Genomic DNA, 21267 nt, shown 5'->3' on the forward strand with positions numbered 1-21267 from the left:
GCCAATTCATACTTTCCGTGTTCGCGCAGACGCCTACGTGGATGATCCCCATGCAACCCAAAACCTGTGGCTGCGAAGTAAATCTGTGAACTATCCATCTCCCATTACAAATAAATATTTAATTTCTGCGGATAAACTTACTTAAAGGGGAGGATAAAAGAATCAAACTATGTCTGATTATCCCGCCGCGCACACCCAGTATAGGCTACATCTCGATCTCTCCCTGTTTCCAGATGCGCCAGGAAACGTTTCATCTCTTATTTAAGCGGTTTCCAAGTTTACCAGGTTGTTATTAAGCAACATATTCATAAATCGTGCCCCGCCCCCAGCCACGCCTAATGATCATATCGGGTATTATGGATTGCACAGGGGGACGATAGGACGATGTGACTGAGGTGAAGATCACCCAACACCAACTAAAATAGAGTGTGACTCAGGAAATGTGCACGTTCATGTCTACGGATGCACGAAGTTTGTCCAAGTCTTTATCAGATACACGTGGATAAACACTTCTAACGCTGTGACTTGTGTGCATGTTCACTTTTAGACAGAGATTCCTATGGTGCAAAGGAGTCCGGAACATTTAACAGAAAGAAGAGAGTCATCACAAAGGAAGCTCAACAGAAGCCATGAGGTCAGAACTCTCGATCTGATGGTTTTCATCGAACAATGAAGTTCTCAAAAGGACAAAAGAGAGACGGAACTCAAAATGGACTAAAAACTGAACACATGCATTAATTTATACTGTGGCCATTGTCCTCTGACCTCGCACTCAGGGTGGGAAACTCAAGTACTGTTATCAACGGAATAATGTTGTACTGCTGTAATCCAAGCTGCAAATCGTGGAGGGAATTTAATAAAGACTAATGATCAAATGACTGAGAGTTGAAATCTGGAGGTTCTTTGGAACATGTTTCGAGGTCAAAAAAAACATTACACTTACATAATACGATGGGAAAGCTGCTTTAATTCTGAAATATGAATGCACCTTTTGACCCGTGTATTTAAACCTGTGAGTAAAATGCACCATGGATTTTGAAACTACGTCACTGCCGCCACAGGATGCATTCAAATATTCCATAATTTGATGGAAATGACACCGACCTAAATTGGTCTGAATTTTGCCATCTATAAAATAACATTTTGTGTTGGATCATGATAAAGTGCTGTAAGGACAGGAACAGTGAAAAAAGATCTATCGTACATATAGCTTATTTTGCTAAATAACATTAAAAACTAAAAAGTATAATGAGTAACTATTTGCTGGCCTCCTGACTCTTATTTCCTGGGTAAACCTCAACTCTATCAAACCCAATCTATGCCCTTGCTCTTTAGCTCCATCTGCAGTTCTCATCACATCAACACTACTGTTGAAAATAACCAAACCAGATCGTACACAAGCCAATCAAGGCCAAGCTCAAACTTTTAGCAGAACTTGATACATTTCTTTGTGCACTGTTAATAGTTGTATCCACTAATGTGGGTCAATCTACAGCCATTCGGAGCCACACTGCAGTGCAAAGCCTGGACACTGGGTTTGTGTGTCCATGGAAGCCGCTGTGTCTGGTTTAGGATTAAACAAAACAAAGTGACTTTTGGCCCCTGAAGACCTTGTGGGGTGACATCCTGGGGGGTTAGAGGCTGCTCCCTGTTGAGTTTGCCCCTTGACCCCTGAGCCCTCCGTCACTCCTCCACAGTCAGCCGTCTAGTTGCCGACACAGAGGGGAGGAGGAGCTCCGGGAAAAAGACAGGGTTAATCAACTGTAGATATTTTTCCTCACAGAAGTGCATTTGAAAAAAAAAAAAAAAACGCCCGACTCATTTGCGTTGTGATTCAGGCTGTGTGATGTGTCCTGATGAGATACTATACAATCTGTGTGTGTGTCTGTGTATTGAGTGTTCACTGCTGTTTATGTGTATATGCATCCATTGAGGTTTGTATTGGGCAATTGGAGATAAAGGGTCTTAAGAGTAATTAAGGCCTGGCTGCGGCCCTCATTAACAGTGAAGACCTTTGGCATAACAAGAGACCAGCTATCACTCTAACGATGGACAACGAACTGACGCATCAGATCACAATCAACGCTCGTACACACACACCAAGACACTGGACTACACCCTTAAATGTCAGACGAAATGGCTCATCTCTGTTCTCGTGTGTACAAACAATACAGCTTTGGTTGTAGTTTCATAAATCTGGCAATTTGTTGAACTGATTACAACACTACTCACAAAAGTAACTGAGGCATCGAACCGAGTTAACATCACTAAAAATTGGTCCAACTTGGCAACAAACTAAAATCTTAAATTAGAATGGCACCAAGTAGAGTGAATACAACACCAAGGCTCAACCGATCCACTTAAATTCAAACAAACGTATATGAAAAGTATATAATTATATTATAATAATCGACTAATGAATCGTGTGTCTTAGTAACAAGAAAAAAATCGATGGGAAATGTGTTAAGGCACTTCCCTGCACTTCATTACACTACTACAACTTTAGCTGCCATGTTGTAAATGATACATGTATGGATAATATGAATGGTGTGAGAAAAATGTATGTTTTTTGCAATAAATGCATCATCACATCACCCAACCTTGATTTAAATTAAATGCTGTGGAAGTTGCAATTACCAAACTTGAATCCAACTGAACACATTTTCAATCCCTTCACTAGAAAATCAATGATTACTACGGCTGTTCTGGAGGCTTGTGTTGACCCAAAACCTCCCTACAACACTTTATGTTCAAATAGCTGTAGCATACAACAATGTTCGACTGAGTGGAAAAGAAACAGTCACTTTACGACCCACTGTCCTTAACAACTTTTATCAGAGAGGAAGTTCTTTATCAGTGGGTCCTGGTAATGACAAGATGGGAGAAGGAAGAAGAAAGTGAAAATTCAAGAGGGGTGGAGAGGAAGAAGCTTCCTCCGGAGTCGTAAAGATCACAGCTACTAGAAAAACTGTAATCACAACAGCAATAAGACCGGCTCTGCAGTCCAACTCTGTCAAACTCCTTCCTGAGTTACACACTAATCCTACATTTATTTTATATTACCCAACTGACACGATTCCACTTTTAGGCTGTCTTATAACAATGTGCCCATCAAAATAAAGCTTAAATTGTTCTGCAGACGATTTATTAACATCTAGAATTGTTATTACTGATTTTCATCTGCCAGTAATACTGAAATATTAATGTCAATATGACAACATAAACGCCTCTTGATCCGCTGGTTAGTGTCTTGTTGAATTGGACTATACATTTGTCTAAAACTACCCAGAACCAAATATGACTTTTTTAAATGTGTTTGTTTTGTCCAAAACCCCCAAAAAGTCCATTTACAATATATAACACAGACATGGGCAGAAGTTCATATTTGAAAACTGGAACCCCTGATCGATGTCTGTATGGTGTTGATACTTCTTCCAACTGTTTACTTTTTCAAACAATTTTCCAAATTCCAAAAGTTGGCAAATGTTAAATGTTGTCCGTACACAGGTAGCCATGCAAGAAATTCAACATTTGTCTGTTTTCATTTAATCACTGAACTATGCAATCAAAATCGAATATTTTAGATTATAAAAGTAAGGTAGAGGTGTGTTGATCATTTTTCTTAAATGCATCGGACTTGAAACTGCAAAAATACAAATATCCTAGGATGAAAAAGAGGAACCATTCACATAGAAGATGCCAACGAAGACGTGGACTTGGAATGACAGGGAGATTCAAGAGCTTTTGGCAATAAGAGCCTTCATCGAAATTTGAAAAAACTCTGTGCTTTCTACTGACAACAGTGCTCATTTAAAAGATTACTCGGTTGACAGAAAATAAAACCATTTATGAAGCAATATCACACAACAATGTCTGGTTTAGGTTTCCCTGATGTGAGTATTTAATGTATCTCTGTTGCTTAATCAAAACAACACACCTGAAGGCATCACCGTGGACTCGGGGAATCTGAGGGAGATATTTGACTGTTAGATCTAAAGCAAATCAATGTTGAAGACATATTTTTTAGATTTTTTAAAGAAGTACTGAGGTTTATTATCCAACTACTCGTTTCATACAGAATGTTCACCTTGAAGAGAGTGAGTGTGGAGGGCAGCAGTGTCAAGGTAGTGACGCAGTTTAATAGGAGGTTGCCGTGTGTGTGTGTGTGTGTGTGTGTGCGTGTCTCTCTCGTAGGGGAGTGTTTGAGCAGGCTGGGTAATCCCTGTAAAAACGTATAATCCCCAGGAAGAACAAATATTACAACACGCTTGACTCAGTCACAGAATACCCGGTGGGGAGAATTTGGTATGATTCACTTGTTTTCTGTTTTCGGTGCTGGGAGAAAGAAGCAGGGACACACGCAGTAACTGAGATTTGGCAGCACTTTGTGGGCAGTGGATACCAGGTGGCTCTGAATGACAATTGGAGCCGAATTTGCATATTCAAATAGGGAAAATAAAAAGTTTTTAAAGACAATGGCAGCTGATATGCAAAGTTGTAGCTTGCCACAGAAACAAACTGCATACCTCAGCTGAGTGTTTGCAGCAGGATGACTGTGTGTACGAGAATGCTTGTGTTTGTACGTGACCCTTAAATCCATGTGGAATCTCTGTCATTTCGAGCAAACATTTTCGCAAACACCATAAAGCAATAAAGGGAAAATGTCTTAAGCCACAATGACACCGACACGTACACGCACTCTAAAAAATATACAAATGGAGATTCCAGCCTCCTTTGTCTATTTTTTGGGGCTGAAGAGAGCCGACGGTCCACATGCTTGTTCAAAGTCTCAGTGACTATTTTGAGCCCTGTGGTCCATTAGTGTCCTGCTGCTTCTCTAATCCTCATTCACATGTAATGGCTGACATTTCATCTTAATGTGTTAATTCATTAGCTGGGTGCTGAATGGAGAGTCTCAGTCCACAGAGACGGCCGTAAGCAGACACGCTAATGAGTCCCCACACTTTGCAAAGCCACCGGCGACCGCAGAGCTAATGTCAAGTGAAGTGGGTAACCCGCTGCAAGAAAACCCCCTTTTACACCACCAACTGGCAACCGGCATGAGACGCCGAGCGAGGTATTGTTTGGATATTTTGATACCACGGAAGATAGCACTTCCGCATGAGAACATTTTAGCTTTCTTGCTCTAAGAAATATTTTTTGCAAAGTGCAAAACCACTTTTTTATTCAACAAAAGAATGAGGGAATGGGATTTCTTTTATCTTCCAAATATTAAAACAAAAACACTTGCATCAGCTTCGGCTCCTAAAGATGTTGTAAAATTGGCCAAATTCTGATTTAAATCAAGAACTTTCTGACAAACAGTACAAACAACTTGACACCAGCTCAGCTTACAATACAAGACAGTTTAAATACTTTCCAGAGCTGCAGACAGTATAAATAAAATAGTTGAGGTTCTACACTCAGCACTAACTATCAAACACCATATTTTATTGGTGATTAAAGGACAAGGATTTTATTCCAGATTTTGCTACTTGGAAGTTTTAAATACTTTGTACAGATGCCTCGAAGTTAAATTCATTGCCTAAAAAAAAAGCTGCTTCCAAACCTAACTGAACCAAAGACGAAACTGCACTAAATCCTCAAAAAACCAGAGATTTTTTTTGCCAGAAAAATCCTGAAGCCCAGAGATCTAACCCCATTCATCCGATAACATACATTTGCAACGGACCCACAAAACAAAGACAGAAATTCGTGCAGACAGACAGAGACGGTAGACGGAGGCCCAGACAGACAGTCAGGCTATCGATAGTCCAGAGCATCTCTGGATCCCCTTCAATCAAGTCTCCTGCCCCAAAATCCTTGGTGCAAACACCCCCACCAATACCATCTGAAAGCCCCCAGATGTGTGTGTGTGTGTGTGTGTGTGTGCCCTCACTCTGTGCGGGGGTAGGGGGACGACTGAGGGAGGAGGGATCGGTTTCTTGGAAGGACCTGCTACTTTCAGCTACGGCTTCTTAAATCTTTGTTCTGATGTTAGAAGCGATGAATCAAAAATGCCTGCCTCTTCCGCTCTCCTATCAATCACTCATAGTTGTTGCACACATGCACACAAACACATGCACGCACACACACACAAAATGCGGCAGGAGAGTGTTTGTGTTCAAGGGGCAGTTGGAGGCTAGGGAGGGGGCTTCCTGCCATTTGAATTGCCCTCTACATGTGGGGTCAATATGTGCAATGCTTAATGAGTGTGTGTGTGTGTGTGTGTGTGTGTGTGTGTGTGTGTGTGTGTGTGTGTGTGTGTGTGTGTGTGTGTGTGTGTGTGTGTGTGTGTGTGTGTGTGTGTGTCAGGGGTTGAGCTGGGAGCTGCTGTGGGAGCAACACCCCCTCCCCATACTCCCTCCTCCCTCCTCCCTCTAAAAGGCTGTATAAAGGAGGTGGGGGGATAAGCACTATTTGTCACTTTGCTCTCAGACTCAGAGACAATCACACTCTCACTGGACACACACACACTCGGGACACTCACATTCCTCGGGGACATTCTGATCATCTGGAGAAAAAGAGGCTCCTCTGTCCCCCGTGCACTGGACTCTGGGTCTTTGGGACTGAAGGACAAGGAGAGGACACACAACCACACCGAGCATCATCAGTCCTGCACAGAGGGAGGAAGGACTTCTGGGGGGGAAAACACCACAACAACCATTAACTGAGCTCTTCTGAAGCCGCAAAACCAAAAGCCATGAGGATCTTCAACCTGTTCTACGTGCTCCTGCTGCTTGCAGCCGCTGTGGCATCAGTCTCCTCCGCCAGACCAGGTAAGCATCTCCAAAAGCAGCCAGAACCCCACAATGGCCGCCAGGTGTTGCCATTGTGGTTCTTATATAGTCCAGGGGTGTTCTGAATCACAGAGAATCTACTGTACGTAACTTCTTGCTAGGTTAGCTAACTTTAACTAATGCTCGTTGGGTTTTAGAGATTGTTTGTTTGTTAGCTTCAACTTACTCTAAATTTTTTTTAAAAAGGGCAGTTTTATTTTAATGTAAAAGCATCAAAAATGTACCGTACTTTACTTCTTGCTAGGTTAGCTAACGTAAACTAGGTTATTTAACTTAAAACCCACCCATTGTCTTTAAAACTTTGGTAATTAGCTTAAACTTGACTTCAAACTTAATACTAAGTATAAAGAAAGTGTTATTTTACTGTTAGAAGCATCGCAAAACTTTACCGTCCAACTTTCCTGGATGACCAACAGGTGTTCGCAGTCCTTAACTAGGTTAAAGCTAACTTCAACTAGGCTAGCTAACTTTAGCCAATGCCTCTTGGCTTTAAACGTTTGTCAGTTAGTTCAAACCGACTCCGATATAGAAATAAAACAGTTTTATTTAATAGTAAAGACATCGTCAAACTTCCCTAAATGGCGGACAGGTGTCCTTTCAGCGTCAAACGTAGTCCCGGCCGGTTTTTACCAGTGTTATAAATCACTGCGCGATGTTCGGGAAACTGCAGGTAACCATAGCGACAGTACTTGTTTATCAGCTATTTCGACGTATTAGCAAAGAACTACAAATAAGTCCAACTTTAAATAGTCAATAACATCATATTTTATGGTATGTGACACACTGTTAATGGTAAAACAAAGAACTTCATCATGGCGGAGGTGCACCTTCTACGTACGATGCCCCCCCCCCCACACGTTGTATTGAAAATAAACAGCTACATTAAAAAATCAAAAAGAAAATATAAAGACGTGCAGTTGAGATTTAAAAGTGTAAATTGTGTGGTGCACTTGTTTTTTTGTTCTTGCGTAAATCCAAGTTGCGCTTTTACGCGTTGCGGCCTTTTAGTGGCCAAACAGCTGTTTTTTGGGTGTGGGGTGTGGGGGGGCTTTGGGTAGTGATTGGGTTCATGTGATGATGGAGAGGATGGCGGGGAGGAAGAGGGGAGGCAGCGCCGCCTGGGGGATCGCACAGCGGCCCCCGTGGGTCCCTTTGTCCCCGGGGCTGGAAGGCACTCCGGCGCGCTTTTGTGAGTCGCGGTGTTAAAACGCCAATGCAAATACTGCCGGCTCCATTAACATGACATGGAGGAGCGGTGCCAAGTGTAAAGAAGCGCATAGCTGCGGGCGAGGGGAGCGGTTTGTGTCGGAGGTGCTCACAGGGAGCAGGAGGAGGAGGAGGAGGTGGAGGCGGAGGCCATAAAGTCATCTGGCACTTTATCTCTTCCTGGGCTTGTCGGGCAGCCTGTGAACCGCGGGAGTCAAAGTGGATTTATTAGGGACGTTTAAAAATAATCATGTGTTAGGTCTGGGAGTCCCACTTTATTAGAAGGGGGTCGTTTCTGCTGCTGGTGAATGGAGGCAAACAATCCAACAAGAACATAGGCACCTCCATGGTCAGGAGAGGATCCACTGAACCATAACACAAGTTGTTAGCTTCAAAATCACCCAAACTGGAGAATGGCGACTGTGAAAGATGCGGTTAAATCTTATTTTAGTGCTAAATGTGCAAGCTGAGATATTCTTTAAATGACCTTAACACCCAGAACAACTTTTGATCAGCAGCGAATTTGCCTGCGAGCTGCCCAACTTACCTACAGACTACAAAATATATCATCTACAGTGTCCTGTTGCGTTTATAATGTTGCATATTTTAATCGAAACGTCTCTTTCTTTCAGATTTCCTCAACCTAAGGAGAAGGTACCACAGACACCACTGCCCCCACAGGCGCTGCTTGCCCCTCCACTCGAGGGTCCCCTTCCCCTGAGGTAAGAAGTGCACCCATGCATGTTTCTGTGTGTGAAGAAAGAGGTTATGAGCCAAGTCGTGTGATGCATGGAACAAAAACCCTAGTTAGAGCTGGCAGGTGGCAGTTAAGGAGGTGTGTGTGATCGGTGGCAGAGGTGTGTATTCACGAAACAGTGCAGGGGGGGGGGGAGGCTCAGACATAAATCTCACTAACGATGAAGAGGAAGGTTTTAGTGCCGCGAGGAGGAGGGGGCAGTTTTCAGCTTTAATTTGGACTCCTGCACAGTCACTTAATCTGTTTTTGTCCCACTCTGACCCCTTCGTATCCAGACACTGATAAATTGTTTTTCCATTACAGGTGGAAACACACGAAGGAGAGCGATCCAAGGGGAGAAATATCAAAAAGGAAGCAACTGGAAATCCATGGATGGACCCTTGTATCAGGGCTTGGACTGAAATGGAGGGGGGGAAAAAGCCATTTAAAGACTATATGTATATACTGTGTATATGTAGCTGTTCACGTACGCACAAGCAGCTTCAAGCTCGAGTTATCATTCCAAAGAAAGACACGGTGAAAATATAAACCATGATATATTATTGTATGGCAGTTTGGGGTTCCTCCGATCCTCAAGCACCTTCCCTCCTCATCTGCGAAAGCCAACGCTACTTTCACCGTCACGGACAAAGACGCGAGGAAGCTTCAACATCCTCCGTGATGAATCCAGACGCTCCACTGAAAAGCTACAGACCAAAGAGCAGGAGACGTGTCTAGTGACTGCAGCTACGATGAACAGCGCCCACATAGTATTCCTATAAGTGTTTAAAATGCATGTATGCACTTCAAATGTTTATTGAATCACATTTTAAACTTTTTAATAAAAAAAAAATGAATGTACTTGTTGAGTTTCGTGTCTGACGGTGGATGTGGAGAACTGTGGCAACATGCGAGGATAATAGTTCAAACCAGACTCAGAGAAATATCAGAAAGAACTGAATCAAATCAAATATCTGTGACGGCGTAAGGCCCAGATCAAACAGGGACCCTGATACCCGCAGCACTCTGGACGACTCCCAGCAGAAGACACATGGGAAAGAAGTCGTAAATGCCGCGCTCCCTGCGGAGCTGCGGACGCCGGAGCATAAAGGAATCACAATGGGGAACAAACACCCAGGGCTCAAATGACTACCTCGATATTTCGTTAACGTAGATTCCCGTGACTGTTGAAATTTAACACAGAAAAGTCGAGGCGGCAAAAAGACATTCACACCAGCCAACGTTGACACGGTATTGTTTCTATTGTTCTGGCTCTTTTTTACAAGACCTTACAAAAAATAAACACTAAACAGCAGCTTCTTACTTGGGTTTCACTGCGTTGTAGTGTCAATTCTCGTCCTGACAAAGGCCTCAAATGAAATGAAATGAGGATATTAAAGATTTATTGGAGCTGGATCACACATACTCAAAATAACTGACTGCACAAGTAGAAAAAAAAACTGTCACCACTTTATGTATTTACACAAATTCAGACATAAAAATACCACTTTACAGACATATAACGTTAATTGGGATTGTTTGACCGTGGAGAGTTAACCTCTCCCTCCTGCTCCTTCAGTCCCTCTTTAGTGCAGATGATCTCTAAAACAAAGTCGCTCCCCCTCCGCTTCTCTCGCAGTAACAGGCGGCAGCATCCACGGGTCACTGGGGGTCGTAAAAAGAGCGATAAAAACCCCTCACCTCTGATCTGTGACCCTTGACTCCTCATCTCCTCATCTTAAACCTTCCTCCACTTTCAGCTCACCTGCTCCTGCGTCATCTGTCCAACTCACTCGGTCTGCGCGCACAGGTGCATTTGCCTATTTCAGTCTTTTATCCAGTGTTTCTCATGGTTTAAGTCTTTTTCTTTGGAAGCCACAGATCCTCTGCAGAGAGGAGGAGGCCGCGCTGGGGTCAGTGTTGAGCGGTCAGGTTGAGCAGCCTCCTGCTCAGTAAGGTGTTGTGCTGCTTCAGGTACTCGATCAGGTCGGCCTGCTTCTCCACCACCTCCTCCAGACTTGAGCCCTCTCTGACACACAGACACAAACAGCACACACAGTCGGTAAAATTGCTGGATTCAACTGATAAGTCTTATATTAGGTATATATATATTTTCATTTTTTGTCCACAAATCCAAATATGAGATTAAACCCAACTATGAATTGATCTGAAGAATTACCAAATAAGCTAAGTATTATCTATCTAAAGGCCGATACAGGCTACATCCATATACTTTTCATTTTAAATACAAAAAATAACGATGAACGAGAAACAACAATGGAGAAAAGTAAGGGCAAGTAAGGCTTATTTGTCTGTGCCATAGGTGTAAAAATGATTAAAAACACATTTATGATTATGTGAAATGATTGTCATGTTTTAGGAGATTATATATTAACCCTTAGAGACATGGACAGAGATGAACGTAAAGATATGTTATCTTGGTAAACTTGACTCCTATCTAATTGTTTTTGTTTCCAACAAAGCAAAAACTCACAACTTGTACAATGAGGTAACTTCTTAACAATGCATGGACATAGTGAAGGATGGGAGGGGCTTCCTCCAGACAGGGTAGAAATTGGTCACTTTCACTGCAAATCTAAGGGAGGCCGTCATATCTCAGTTTGGAATTCATCAAAAACAACATGGACACAAAGTTAATAGAAGAAATGTAAACTCCTCTGGTTTGATCCTGAGAAATAAGTCGTTAAAACTAAAGCACATCAATCAGCATTTGTGGGTACAATGCCTCACTCACCGTCCTTCTGCTGTAAATACTGACTAACCCCAAATACATGGCTCAAAATGCACAGTTTACTCTGTAGTTTCAAAGAAATGCTCCTTCTGCTTATTTTGAGAAATAGGATGACGATTCAAGACCAAAATAATTGCCGTACTCTCACAAGTAAGAGGACCATGTCTCAACATTCATTATTTCTTTGTTTATCTGGCGACATTCAGTTCAGTGTTGTCGTGAGCAAGAAGAAACCTTGCTGTTGTGACAGTGAGGTCGCTCGGCAGTTTATCCAAACATGAGGCCGACGGTCGGGGACTGAAAGGGGCTGGGAAGTGTGTGTGGTCCAGTGGAATCTGTTTACCTGAAGCCGGTCTCAGTCGGCAGACTCATGATACTGTAGTTGTGCGTGTGCTCTTCTTGGCTTACGTCCGGTGCGGCTCGCTCCCCGTTGAACCGCATCACCTTGACTAGAAAACACAAACACAACATCTTCAGTCGGACGCCCAAACATTATCGAGCAGTGAGAGCTCTCCTACAAACGGTAATCACTCAGGTGAGAAACAGCACACATTTGTTTTTTTTACTGTTTTCCATCCCTCTCCCTCTCCTAAACACACACAGGCTGTTATATCCTGCACTTAGCCCTTATGGGCTGCCATATCCTGCACTCAACCCTCTAATTCTTACACCCTAAACATACACCTTGACAAAAGAGGTGGGGATAGCAGCGAGGTGTGAGTGTCTATAGGATACAGTGGGCGAGAGGAGAAGAGCCAGGGGCAAAATATGGATTGAATGTCGCTGCTGTTTGAATGGAGATAAGGTATGTGTGAGTGTGTGTGTGTGTGTGTGTGAGGAAGGGCCGAGGGAATAGCAGGCTGAGTATTGATAAGACTGTGAGTGAGTGTCATTAGCCAGAGGAAATTGTCAGGGAGGTTCTAAAGAGCGCTATCTTTGCTTTGCTACAGTTCAGCATCTCAGGATCCACACTCAAACACAATCCTCAGAAATACTGCACATTCCTGCATAATGAGGCCCTAAATCTGTGTGTGTGTGTGTGTGTGTGTGTGTGTGTGTGTGTGTGTGTGTGTGTGTGTGTGTGTGTGTGTGTGTGTGTGTGTGTGAGTGTGAGTAAATAAAGATATACTAAGCACGTATGTGTGAGAGAAAGACATTCCACAGAGTCAGAGAAATGAATGTGGTGGAGAGAAGAAAAGAAGCAGGTAAAAGGATAAAAAGTGATGATGAGCCTTTGTTTGTTAGAGAGAGCAACAACGCAAAGAGGCAAACTGGGGTCACATATTTACAACGTATATAACACAACAATAAACACAACCATTACCTCAGATTGTCAAACATAACGTTTCCATGAGAAATACTGAGAATAACCAGGTTAAGGTAATATTTTGACTTCCCTAATACTTCCCTACAACTGTGTGTGTGTGTGCGTGCGTGCGTGCGTTTACAGAACTTGGTTGACAAATGTTTGGCATGTATTGCAGCCTGCTGGAATCGTCAGTTTAGTTACACAACTTTCATTATCCACCACCATTGACCACTGTGCCGTTTGTCGTTTTCTTTTCATACCTTTTTACTCAACTTTGTAGCCTATGAGCATAATTAAAGAAACATGCAAAACATATCTCAGAGCCACTGCAATGGATTTCTAGGATATCAATATATTTTGCAAAGTATTTACTTCCTAAATTAAATATTTGAAGGGAACACTGAAAATTAAAACAGTTGGAAATAGAATGTCACTCAGTAGAGCACATACCTCCACCAAGGCCCAACAGTCCCCTAAATCTGATCAGTTTGCACACACTCATAGACATCTGTCCCTTTACATGTTCTTATTTTATCATTAATTATTTCCAGGGAAATCAATATTCAAAAATGTCCTGGATTAGACCCCTGATCCGGATCTGCACCAGATTGAAAGGGTTCTTCCTGGACCCAATCTGCATCCCTCCACCAAGGTTCATGAAAATCCATTCAGCAGAAAACAAACAAACCAACCAACCAACCAACCAATGGACAGGGTGAAAAATGGAGGTTTCTTATTTCAGATAAGAGTAAAGCATTTATTTATAGCGAAACCTCATCTCAAATGCATGAATTTACACACATCATTGCCATTTAGTTTTTTTAATCTCGTGTTCATTTCTACTGTTGTTTGGTCTGGTGCTACAGTTTATTTATTCAGATATGAGAGCAGCACCCTCATCACAAAAACTAATTGTATTTATATATATCACAAAGTATTGTGATATTTGCTGATGTGATATTGTACCGTTGTGTCAAGTGATGTTGAGCTTTGCATGTCGGTTAATCGGGTGGTTTTGTAGTGTGAGTGTGTGTGAGTATATCACAAATACAAACACAGTGACGTAGTGCAGACACAGAAAAGAGTGAAGTGTTTAAATCTGGTTGATGTCTGTGGAATTCATTGTATCAGAGCAGCAGGAGAAACAGACAGAGATACTGGGATGGACGGACGAATGGACGGACGGATGGCGCAGTGTAAAAGAAGTGACACATTTCACACATCCCTGTTAGAGACTCATGCGGCTGGACAGACAGTGCTCAGACCTGGTCTGGTCAGATCTGAGAAGCTTCAATCACCCATCCAGAGCTGCACATTTCCAGGTGATAACGGTGAAGCTGCAGAGGTGCTAACAGCTGATGCTAACGCACAAAGTGGTCAAACGACGACGCAACGACTGGATTGAGCATCAAAGACTTGGAGGGAAATGGATCCCAACAACCAGACTAACTGACTTTCAGTTTTGCATTGAGCAGCGTTAACACCTCTCGGTTCATCTTAGCATTATGGAAAATAAAGCCTGCTCCTTATATCATTGAATTCATTCATTTTCTCTACATATTCTTTTTTACTTGTATATATCTAATTTTGTTGTATAGTTTTTTCACTTATTGCTCCTTTACTTTAGATTCCTATCTTTATCTTTCTCCTTATTATCTCCTTATTGTTATTAAATGGCATCACAATCCTTACACTGACTTCCCTTTTATATGGATCTGGCATTGGTCCACATTTCTATAAACAGGTTTTTATGATGATTATTATAACTAACTCTCAGAGTGGGACTCAACTTCAGAACATAACCCACTTAAATAAATTGGCTGATCAAACTAAATAAAATCAAAATAAATCTGACAAAGTTAAACCAGAGTGACTTTTAATGCTGTGTGTGTTTGTGTGTTTGTGTGTGTGTGTGTGTGCGTGCGCCCTGCAGTGCTTACACTATGTTCTGACCAGGCAGAGGAGAGAGATGTATTCTAAGTTTACTCTTTGAAGGCCACGGCATGGCTTTGATGTGCATGGGGGTCTATAGAGGAGAGAGCATTCATGTTAAAATGAGAGAGGCAGAAACATACAGAAAACCTCAAAGACACACACACACACACACACACACACACACACACACACACACACACACACTCACTCACACACACGCACACACTTACAATCAGCACGCACTTCAAAGAGAAGTTGAACGAGGCCTTCCTGTATGGACTTCATAGCTGCAGGCATTATATCTCTCCCTCTCTCTCCTCTACAGAGTTTTTCTTCTCTTTCTTGATCTCACTGATGCCAACTTGACACTTTGCATCAGTCGGAGTCAGAGTGCATGTGTGCGTGTGTGCGTGTGAATAAGTGTTTCTGGGTTAAAAGGTTTGCGCTGCGAGGCGTCGCTCAGTTTGCGCCGTGCCTGACTGCACTGATCTGAGCAGGAATGCGACGGGTGAACGGAGATACCCCCTCACACACTGGATCACCCTCACTGTAAACACGGGGACAATGTGTGTGAGTGTGTGTCTCCCTCCTTGTGTTTGGGTGGAGCGGGCTCAGGGCTACCCTTTGGCTAGGTTAAATCCTAATGCCTCTTATCTCCTCTCCTTGCCTCCCTGGTATCTTCGCCTCGCATCTGTGCCCTTCAGCTGCCAAACACACCTTTAATATGAATTTCCCTTCAATACACATTCTTTCATATCAATATCCTCTGATAGAGCATCTGTAACAGCATTTGTCCTTTAGACGAAAGCAAGGCCGCTGCATTAACCTTCACCAAACCTTCTGGGCGATATACACATGTTGAGTCATTTTTATCACTTTAATATATGTAATAGCATTTCTAAACTTTTACCAAGAACATATTTATTGTTTAAATCAAGTAAATAAATGATAATAGTAATATCAGATGTGTCACAGTGTGGAATCCCTGTAGCTTAGCGGTTAAAAGTCAAACCATGGACCTGCCAACACAATACTTATCTGAGTATCTGAGTCTTTATTTTGAGGAAATAAAAAATAAAATTCAGCATACCTTTCGTCACTATGTAAAAAAAAAAAAGGTGCTGCAAAATAAATTCCCTGCTGTATCACTTAAACATGCTGAGGTTCCATGTTCCAAGTTTGATTTTCTATTAACATGCCATCTATTGTACATTAACAAAATTACTGGATTGAATTTTCCTAAATATTTAAAAAGTCATGTTACACAAAGGATGTAAAAATAAAGTAGCTGCTAAAGAAACTTTTAGAGCAACAAGAAAATGTTGTAGTTTTAATAATAATTAAAAAGTATTCATTATTAAGTCATTACAGGCCTGATGCAGCATTCAAGCCTACACAGAATATACTGCAAGTCTAAAATAATAAAAAGACATTGAGCTGAATTAAAAATCATTCTGTGAAAAGTCATCGTAAAGCTGCAGCGACTTCTAATGGCCGAATTTTAATCACGTGACAATCGGAGCCTGACCTCAGCTCAACTCATCAGCATGTGCAGAACACACCGCAGATAATTACAAACATCTCCGGTGGAAGCTTTCACGACTCTTCACTTTTTTTATGCTGTTAAGCTAAGCTCAGAACCCAAACTGATCATTCTGCCCATTAGATAATTTCTGCTTCGTTATATCAATTTGTCATTGTCACACATTAGTTTGCCATCTTGTCAGATATTATTTAATTAATACAAAATCAAACTGTGTTTCTACAAAAGCTTGAGGGGAAGAAATGCACTATATGCAACAGGCTTTATCATATTTAGGAAGGACGTCCAAACGCACAATGTAAATGGTCACCACTGCTTTCCCTCATGCTTTTGGCTTAACTAAGCTGTTTTCAGGCCTGCACTGAAAGTCGGGAGATTTCCATGAAATGTTCCAGAGGAGCTGTATGTGAGAAGAGACTGCAACATTTTCTGGAACTTTTCTCTGACACTTTCCTCTTTCCTCTTGTTGTGAACGCATCGGCCACAAACGAGACACGGACAATATCCTGCTTCGTTCTTCATATGTGAAGGCAAAATCTTTTCTGGAGTTCATGCCTGAAAACAGAAATATTCCCTAAAATGCTGTGACTTTTTCGGCAGCAAATTAAGTGAAACCTCCCTTAACCCGGCTCTTGCAGCCTTTCAACAAAGCTATCGGCACTTTTGGACAATTTGATCTTAATAACTAGAAGTTTGTTATCAAGCTCTGGGCCTGAGACAAATAACAGACATGTTGGTGTGAGTTTTATCCAACAAAGTTTGCATGGAGTTTATATCTGAAGTAAAAAAGAAAAACAGCACATCAGCAGAGAGAGAGGGGGAGAGAGGGGGGAGAGAGGGGGGAGAGAGAGGACAGAGAGGTGAATGGTTGATTGTCATGCTGTTGGGTCTGAAAAGGGCAGGGCAGGTATTGTGATGCGAATCTGCTCAGATTGAGAGTGGGGGAAGTGTGTGTGTGTGTGTGTGTATGTGTGTGTGTGTGTGTGTGTGTGTGTGTGTGTGTGTGTGTGTGTGTGTGTGTGTGTGTGTGTGTGTGTGTGTGTGCGTAATGTAATCTGCAGGGTGTGTCTCTCCATATATCACTACTGATATTACGACCCACATCCACAGGAAACCTGACAGCGTGAATGACGCTGCAACAGTAAAACAAAACCACACTCTGCTTATAAACTGTTAGATTTGAACTGACTGAACAAAAGGTCTTTTTTCATCAAACATGATCCAAACAACACTGATGGACCCGAGCATCAGGGGAACGAGAGAGGAGGGGGGGGGGGGGGGGCATGGCTGCTTTGGTCTGAGGCATAAAAAGACCCCCTGCTTTCAGAGATGCACTGAACTTTTAACCATTTCTCGAAGTTTTCCAGAGGGGTTGTATGTGACAATTTCCATTACTCCCGACTTGTTCCGTAACTTTTCCTGCCAGCGCCTCTAGAATGTGTCCAGAAACGTCAGAGTGAGCTCATGTGAGAATATGGTCTGTCTGAAAATTCCTGTGAGTGGGTGTTTATATGTCATGCTCGTCCTCTCCCTATGCTCTACCAAAGCATCGCCCCCCACCTGAATCTTGCAAAAATGTTCCTGTTGTTGTGAACACATCTGACTCGGCCAAACTTCTGATACTTTCTTCGTATGTGAAAGGCAAAAATGTCCAGAAAGTTGGGTCTGGACATTTTCCGGAATTAAAATCTGAAAATGGCTTTGCAGTAATGGCAGTTTAAAAGATAAAAAAATATATATACGATATAAGATTAAATATATTTCTCCGTGAATCACTTGATTTCAACATTTACACCAAATTCCCAGATTGATTGAATTTAAGGAGAGTGTTGGGTCATGTGCTCTCTTAGGGCCATTCTAATATATGTTGTTAAATTTGTAGTTCATTGTATTATTATTGTTCTTTTTTTCTCACTGTTTTCCATCACTGAGTAATCTTTCGATGCTATGAATTTTATTATTATTTATTCTATTTCAGTGTGTATCTTATTTAGTGAGTCTCTTGGTTTGAGGTTTGGGGATAGGGTGGAACTGGGTGGGACTTGGGAACCAATGGGTTGTATATATGTGTGTGTGTGTGTGTGTGTGTGTGTGTGTGTGTGTGTGTGTGTGTGTGTGTGTGTGTGTGTGTGTGTGTGTGTGTGTGTGTGTGTGTGTGTGTGTGTCTTGATGAAGTGGTAACAAGGGGTTTATGGTCGGCCGTAAAGACTACATGCATGTGTGTGCTGTGAGGCCATGAATAAGAAAAAAAATGATGCAGTAAAACTTCATTCAACTACAATAATGTTTGCAGAAATAATGCTGGTTAAACACTTCTATCTGTAACCAAACAGCGACATTATACTATAGAAATTTGTAATTTACCTGAGTAATAGAAGAGACATGGCATTGCCACCAGCAGCTCCAGCACCACGATGCTGAGCAGAATGTAGGTGTGGACAGGCGGAGAAAATCTTGATGCCAGAACAACCAACAGCGAAGCGTTCCCTGCGAGAAACACATACATTTTCCCTTCAGTATCACTGCCACCTAGTGGACAAACCTGACACCTACACGAGCAGTAAACTACGTGTGCAGCTGGTACCTGCAGAGTGAGCGGCGAGTGGGAGTTGATTCAGTCCTTGTGTCTGTCTGTAGAACAGCAGGTATCCTCTTCTCCTGGCCTGACCGTGATGGTGCTGTGCACAGCGGGTGAACACCAGCACCAGCACCCACAAACACACCTTCCCGTACACGACCACGCTGTCACCAGGCACGTCACCCAACACACTCTTACACTCCTCCGCGTCGCCCAATTTTAACACACACAGCACCGCCACACACACCGACAACACCACGAACACAACCTGAAAAGAGGAAGAGAGAAGTGGAAGAGAGAACACGTGTCAGACCAGCACATGCTATTATGATACAGACTATTATTATATGCGGAAAATAAACAGACCACTGTAAGAACTAAAAATAAGAGGACGGATTGTAGAAAATGTCTTTACAAGTTCTGCATTCATCTTCTAAATAGGGAGAAATTAAAATTATAATATGAAATGATTGTAGGGCTGCAACGGACAATTTCTTTTAATTATCAATTAATCCCAGGTTAATTATTATTTCTTAATTTGAAAAAGGCCTGTGGCAGTTTCCCAAAGTGACATCTTCAAATGTCCTGTTCTGCCCCAAACCCAGAGATATTAATTTACAATGATAAAGTATCAAACAGAGAATAGCAGAAAATCCTCACAGTGGAGAAGATGGATGAAGATAATGTCCCAGTTTTATGATTATTAATAGCTGCCTATTAATTTACTGTCCTCATTACAGCTCTAAATTTCTGTCGCACTGTTGCAGCACTATTATCAAACTAATATAAGAGTCATTGAAACACAATTTTAAATTCTGTTCAAACATTGGCTCGTGCTTTCAGCTGCTTGTTTACACATTAAACACTTACTTTCAGTTCCTGCTTGTTTATTGTTTACGGTAAGTTATTCAGTTTCCCAAGCAGAAAAAAATCCTACAGCTCCTCCTATGTTACCCTTTGAACGTTTACACAGTCCGGTTTACTGCTGACATTAGGGAACTCTCTCATTAATCTAGTGCGTGTCAACACAATGTGTGTGTGTGTGTGTGTGTGTGTGTGTGTGTGTGTGTGTGTGTGTGTGTGTGTGTGTGTGTGTGTGTGTGTGTGTGTGTGTGTCTCGCACATGCAGCAGAAACAGCAGCGCAGCATAGCAGTGTGTCGGCAGGGTCTGAAACTCTCTCCTGATGACAGAGTGGAGGGCGTCCGCAGAGATCAGGGGTCCATCCACCAGAGAATCTTCTTCTGTGCTGCGCGTCATGTCGACTGACGTGCCCGCCTGCGGAATGAAAGACCACATTATTAAACTATTATTGCTAATTTAATCTGTCAGATTGTTATATTAATCTATTGCTTGATCTTTATCTAGAACATTATGAGCTTTAGGAAAACAGATGTTATGACATGGCTGTAGCACTGGATTACATTACATTGGACATTGGTATATCAGCCAATAAAAACACATCAATGATTCCCTAAGATCTCGTTATCAAACTGCTATGACAAAGAAATGTAAGTTTAACCATTCGCTTTAATATATATATATAATAAATTACAAACACAAACACATATCGAACTTGAATTAAGAAGATTCATATATTATTTCACATAAGAGGTACAGATAGGTGCTCATGTTTTCTGCATCATTTATTCTGTAAAAAGTAAACAGTAAAATGTGAGAAAACTGTGGAAAATGCTTATTTCCATTCAAATTGCTGAGAGAAATATTCAGTTCATTAAAAACTAAACATGCTGAAAAGACAAAACTAAAACTTCGAAGTCTCACAGAGAAAATATTGATCACTTTTGATTGACCAAATCGGCTAATTGTTAACAATAATCGATTAGTCAAATGTCACCTGACTTAACCGACTGGAAAATAAACTCATTGCTGTGTTTATTCCGACAATCTGCCCCGCAACAATAAAACAATAAAACAGGAAACACGTCTGATAAACCTCGAAATGACTGACAGCAGCTTTTACTCTGAGTTAAATATGTTAATCTGATCATCAGTGAAAAACAACAGCTTCACTACACATCAGTCAAATCCACCAATGAGAGTATTTCCTCTTTTTATTTGTGTCATCTCTTGTTAGCTTCCGGGCTAAATACAAAACCATCAACTCGTAGCCAGTGAAATGAAAAGACTCGTACATACTGAATAAAGCGAGCGTCCCGTCGACTCCATTTGTTTTTGGGGTATTTCGACGGTTCTTGACGAAGAAAAAACAACAACAACAACAACAAACGTTAGCTTACATACTGTCAACAAGACACAGACTTCCTGTGTCCACGTGTTCCGGTCCCGATCTACGTTGGTTCCCAGCACATTGGTTCCGGGCTGTGTCACGACATGAGAATAGAAATAAAACGGAAACTCCTCCCGAACACTTTGTAACAGTTATTAG

The 21267-nt window shown here is 41.8% G+C and overlaps 2 protein-coding genes across 5 annotated transcripts; one reads left to right on the forward strand and one right to left on the reverse strand.

Moving 5' to 3' along the window:
• Nucleotides 1-6635: 6635 nt before the first annotated feature.
• Nucleotides 6636-9176, forward strand: apela (apelin receptor early endogenous ligand). Its single transcript, XM_034601018.1, has 3 exons — nt 6636-6795; nt 8655-8728; nt 9067-9176. Exons 1-2 carry the CDS (start codon nt 6704-6706, stop codon nt 8725-8727), a joined length of 165 nt encoding a protein of 54 aa, XP_034456909.1. The 5' UTR covers nt 6636-6703; the 3' UTR covers nt 8728; nt 9067-9176.
• A 731-nt stretch (nt 9177-9907) lies between these two features.
• tmem192 (transmembrane protein 192) lies at nt 9908-21178 on the reverse strand. Of its 4 annotated transcripts, none has more exons than XM_034600996.1 (6): nt 21018-21178; nt 19983-20135; nt 18866-19127; nt 18646-18768; nt 11838-11943; nt 9908-10771 (listed from the first exon to the last, which is right to left on the reverse strand). In XM_034600996.1, exons 1-6 carry the CDS (start codon nt 21045-21047, stop codon nt 10657-10659), a joined length of 789 nt encoding a protein of 262 aa, XP_034456887.1. In that variant the 5' UTR covers nt 21048-21178; the 3' UTR covers nt 9908-10656. The 4 variants fall into 4 exon arrangements, with proteins under 4 accessions (XP_034456887.1, XP_034456879.1, XP_034456900.1 ...); XM_034600988.1 differs by having other exon boundaries at nt 19983-20138; XM_034601009.1 differs by having other exon boundaries at nt 21119-21176.
• Between the last annotated feature and the right edge of the window lie 89 nt (nt 21179-21267).

Source organism: Hippoglossus hippoglossus, chromosome 1 (assembly GCF_009819705.1).
Source record: "Hippoglossus hippoglossus isolate fHipHip1 chromosome 1, fHipHip1.pri, whole genome shotgun sequence".
NCBI lineage: Eukaryota > Metazoa > Chordata > Actinopteri > Pleuronectiformes > Pleuronectidae > Hippoglossus > Hippoglossus hippoglossus.

Coding starts and splice junctions, on each gene's coding strand:
- apela (XM_034601018.1), top strand. CDS start 6,704: ATGAGGATCTTCAACCTGTTCTACGTGCTCCTGCTGCTTGCAGCCGCT. Junction 6,796..8,654: donor CCAGGTAAGCATCTCCAAAA/GCAGCCAGAACC, acceptor CCTCAACCTAAG/GAGAAGGTACCACAGACACC.
- tmem192 (XM_034600988.1), bottom strand. CDS start 21,047: ATGGAGTCGACGGGACGCTCGCTTTATTCA. Junction 18,769..18,865: donor ACTCGCCGCTCACTCTGCAG/GTACCAGCTGCA, acceptor TGTTTCTCGCAG/GGAACGCTTCGCTGTTGGTT. Junction 11,944..18,645: donor ATGTCTCTTCTATTACTCAG/GTAAATTACAAA, acceptor TGTGTTTTCTAG/TCAAGGTGATGCGGTTCAAC.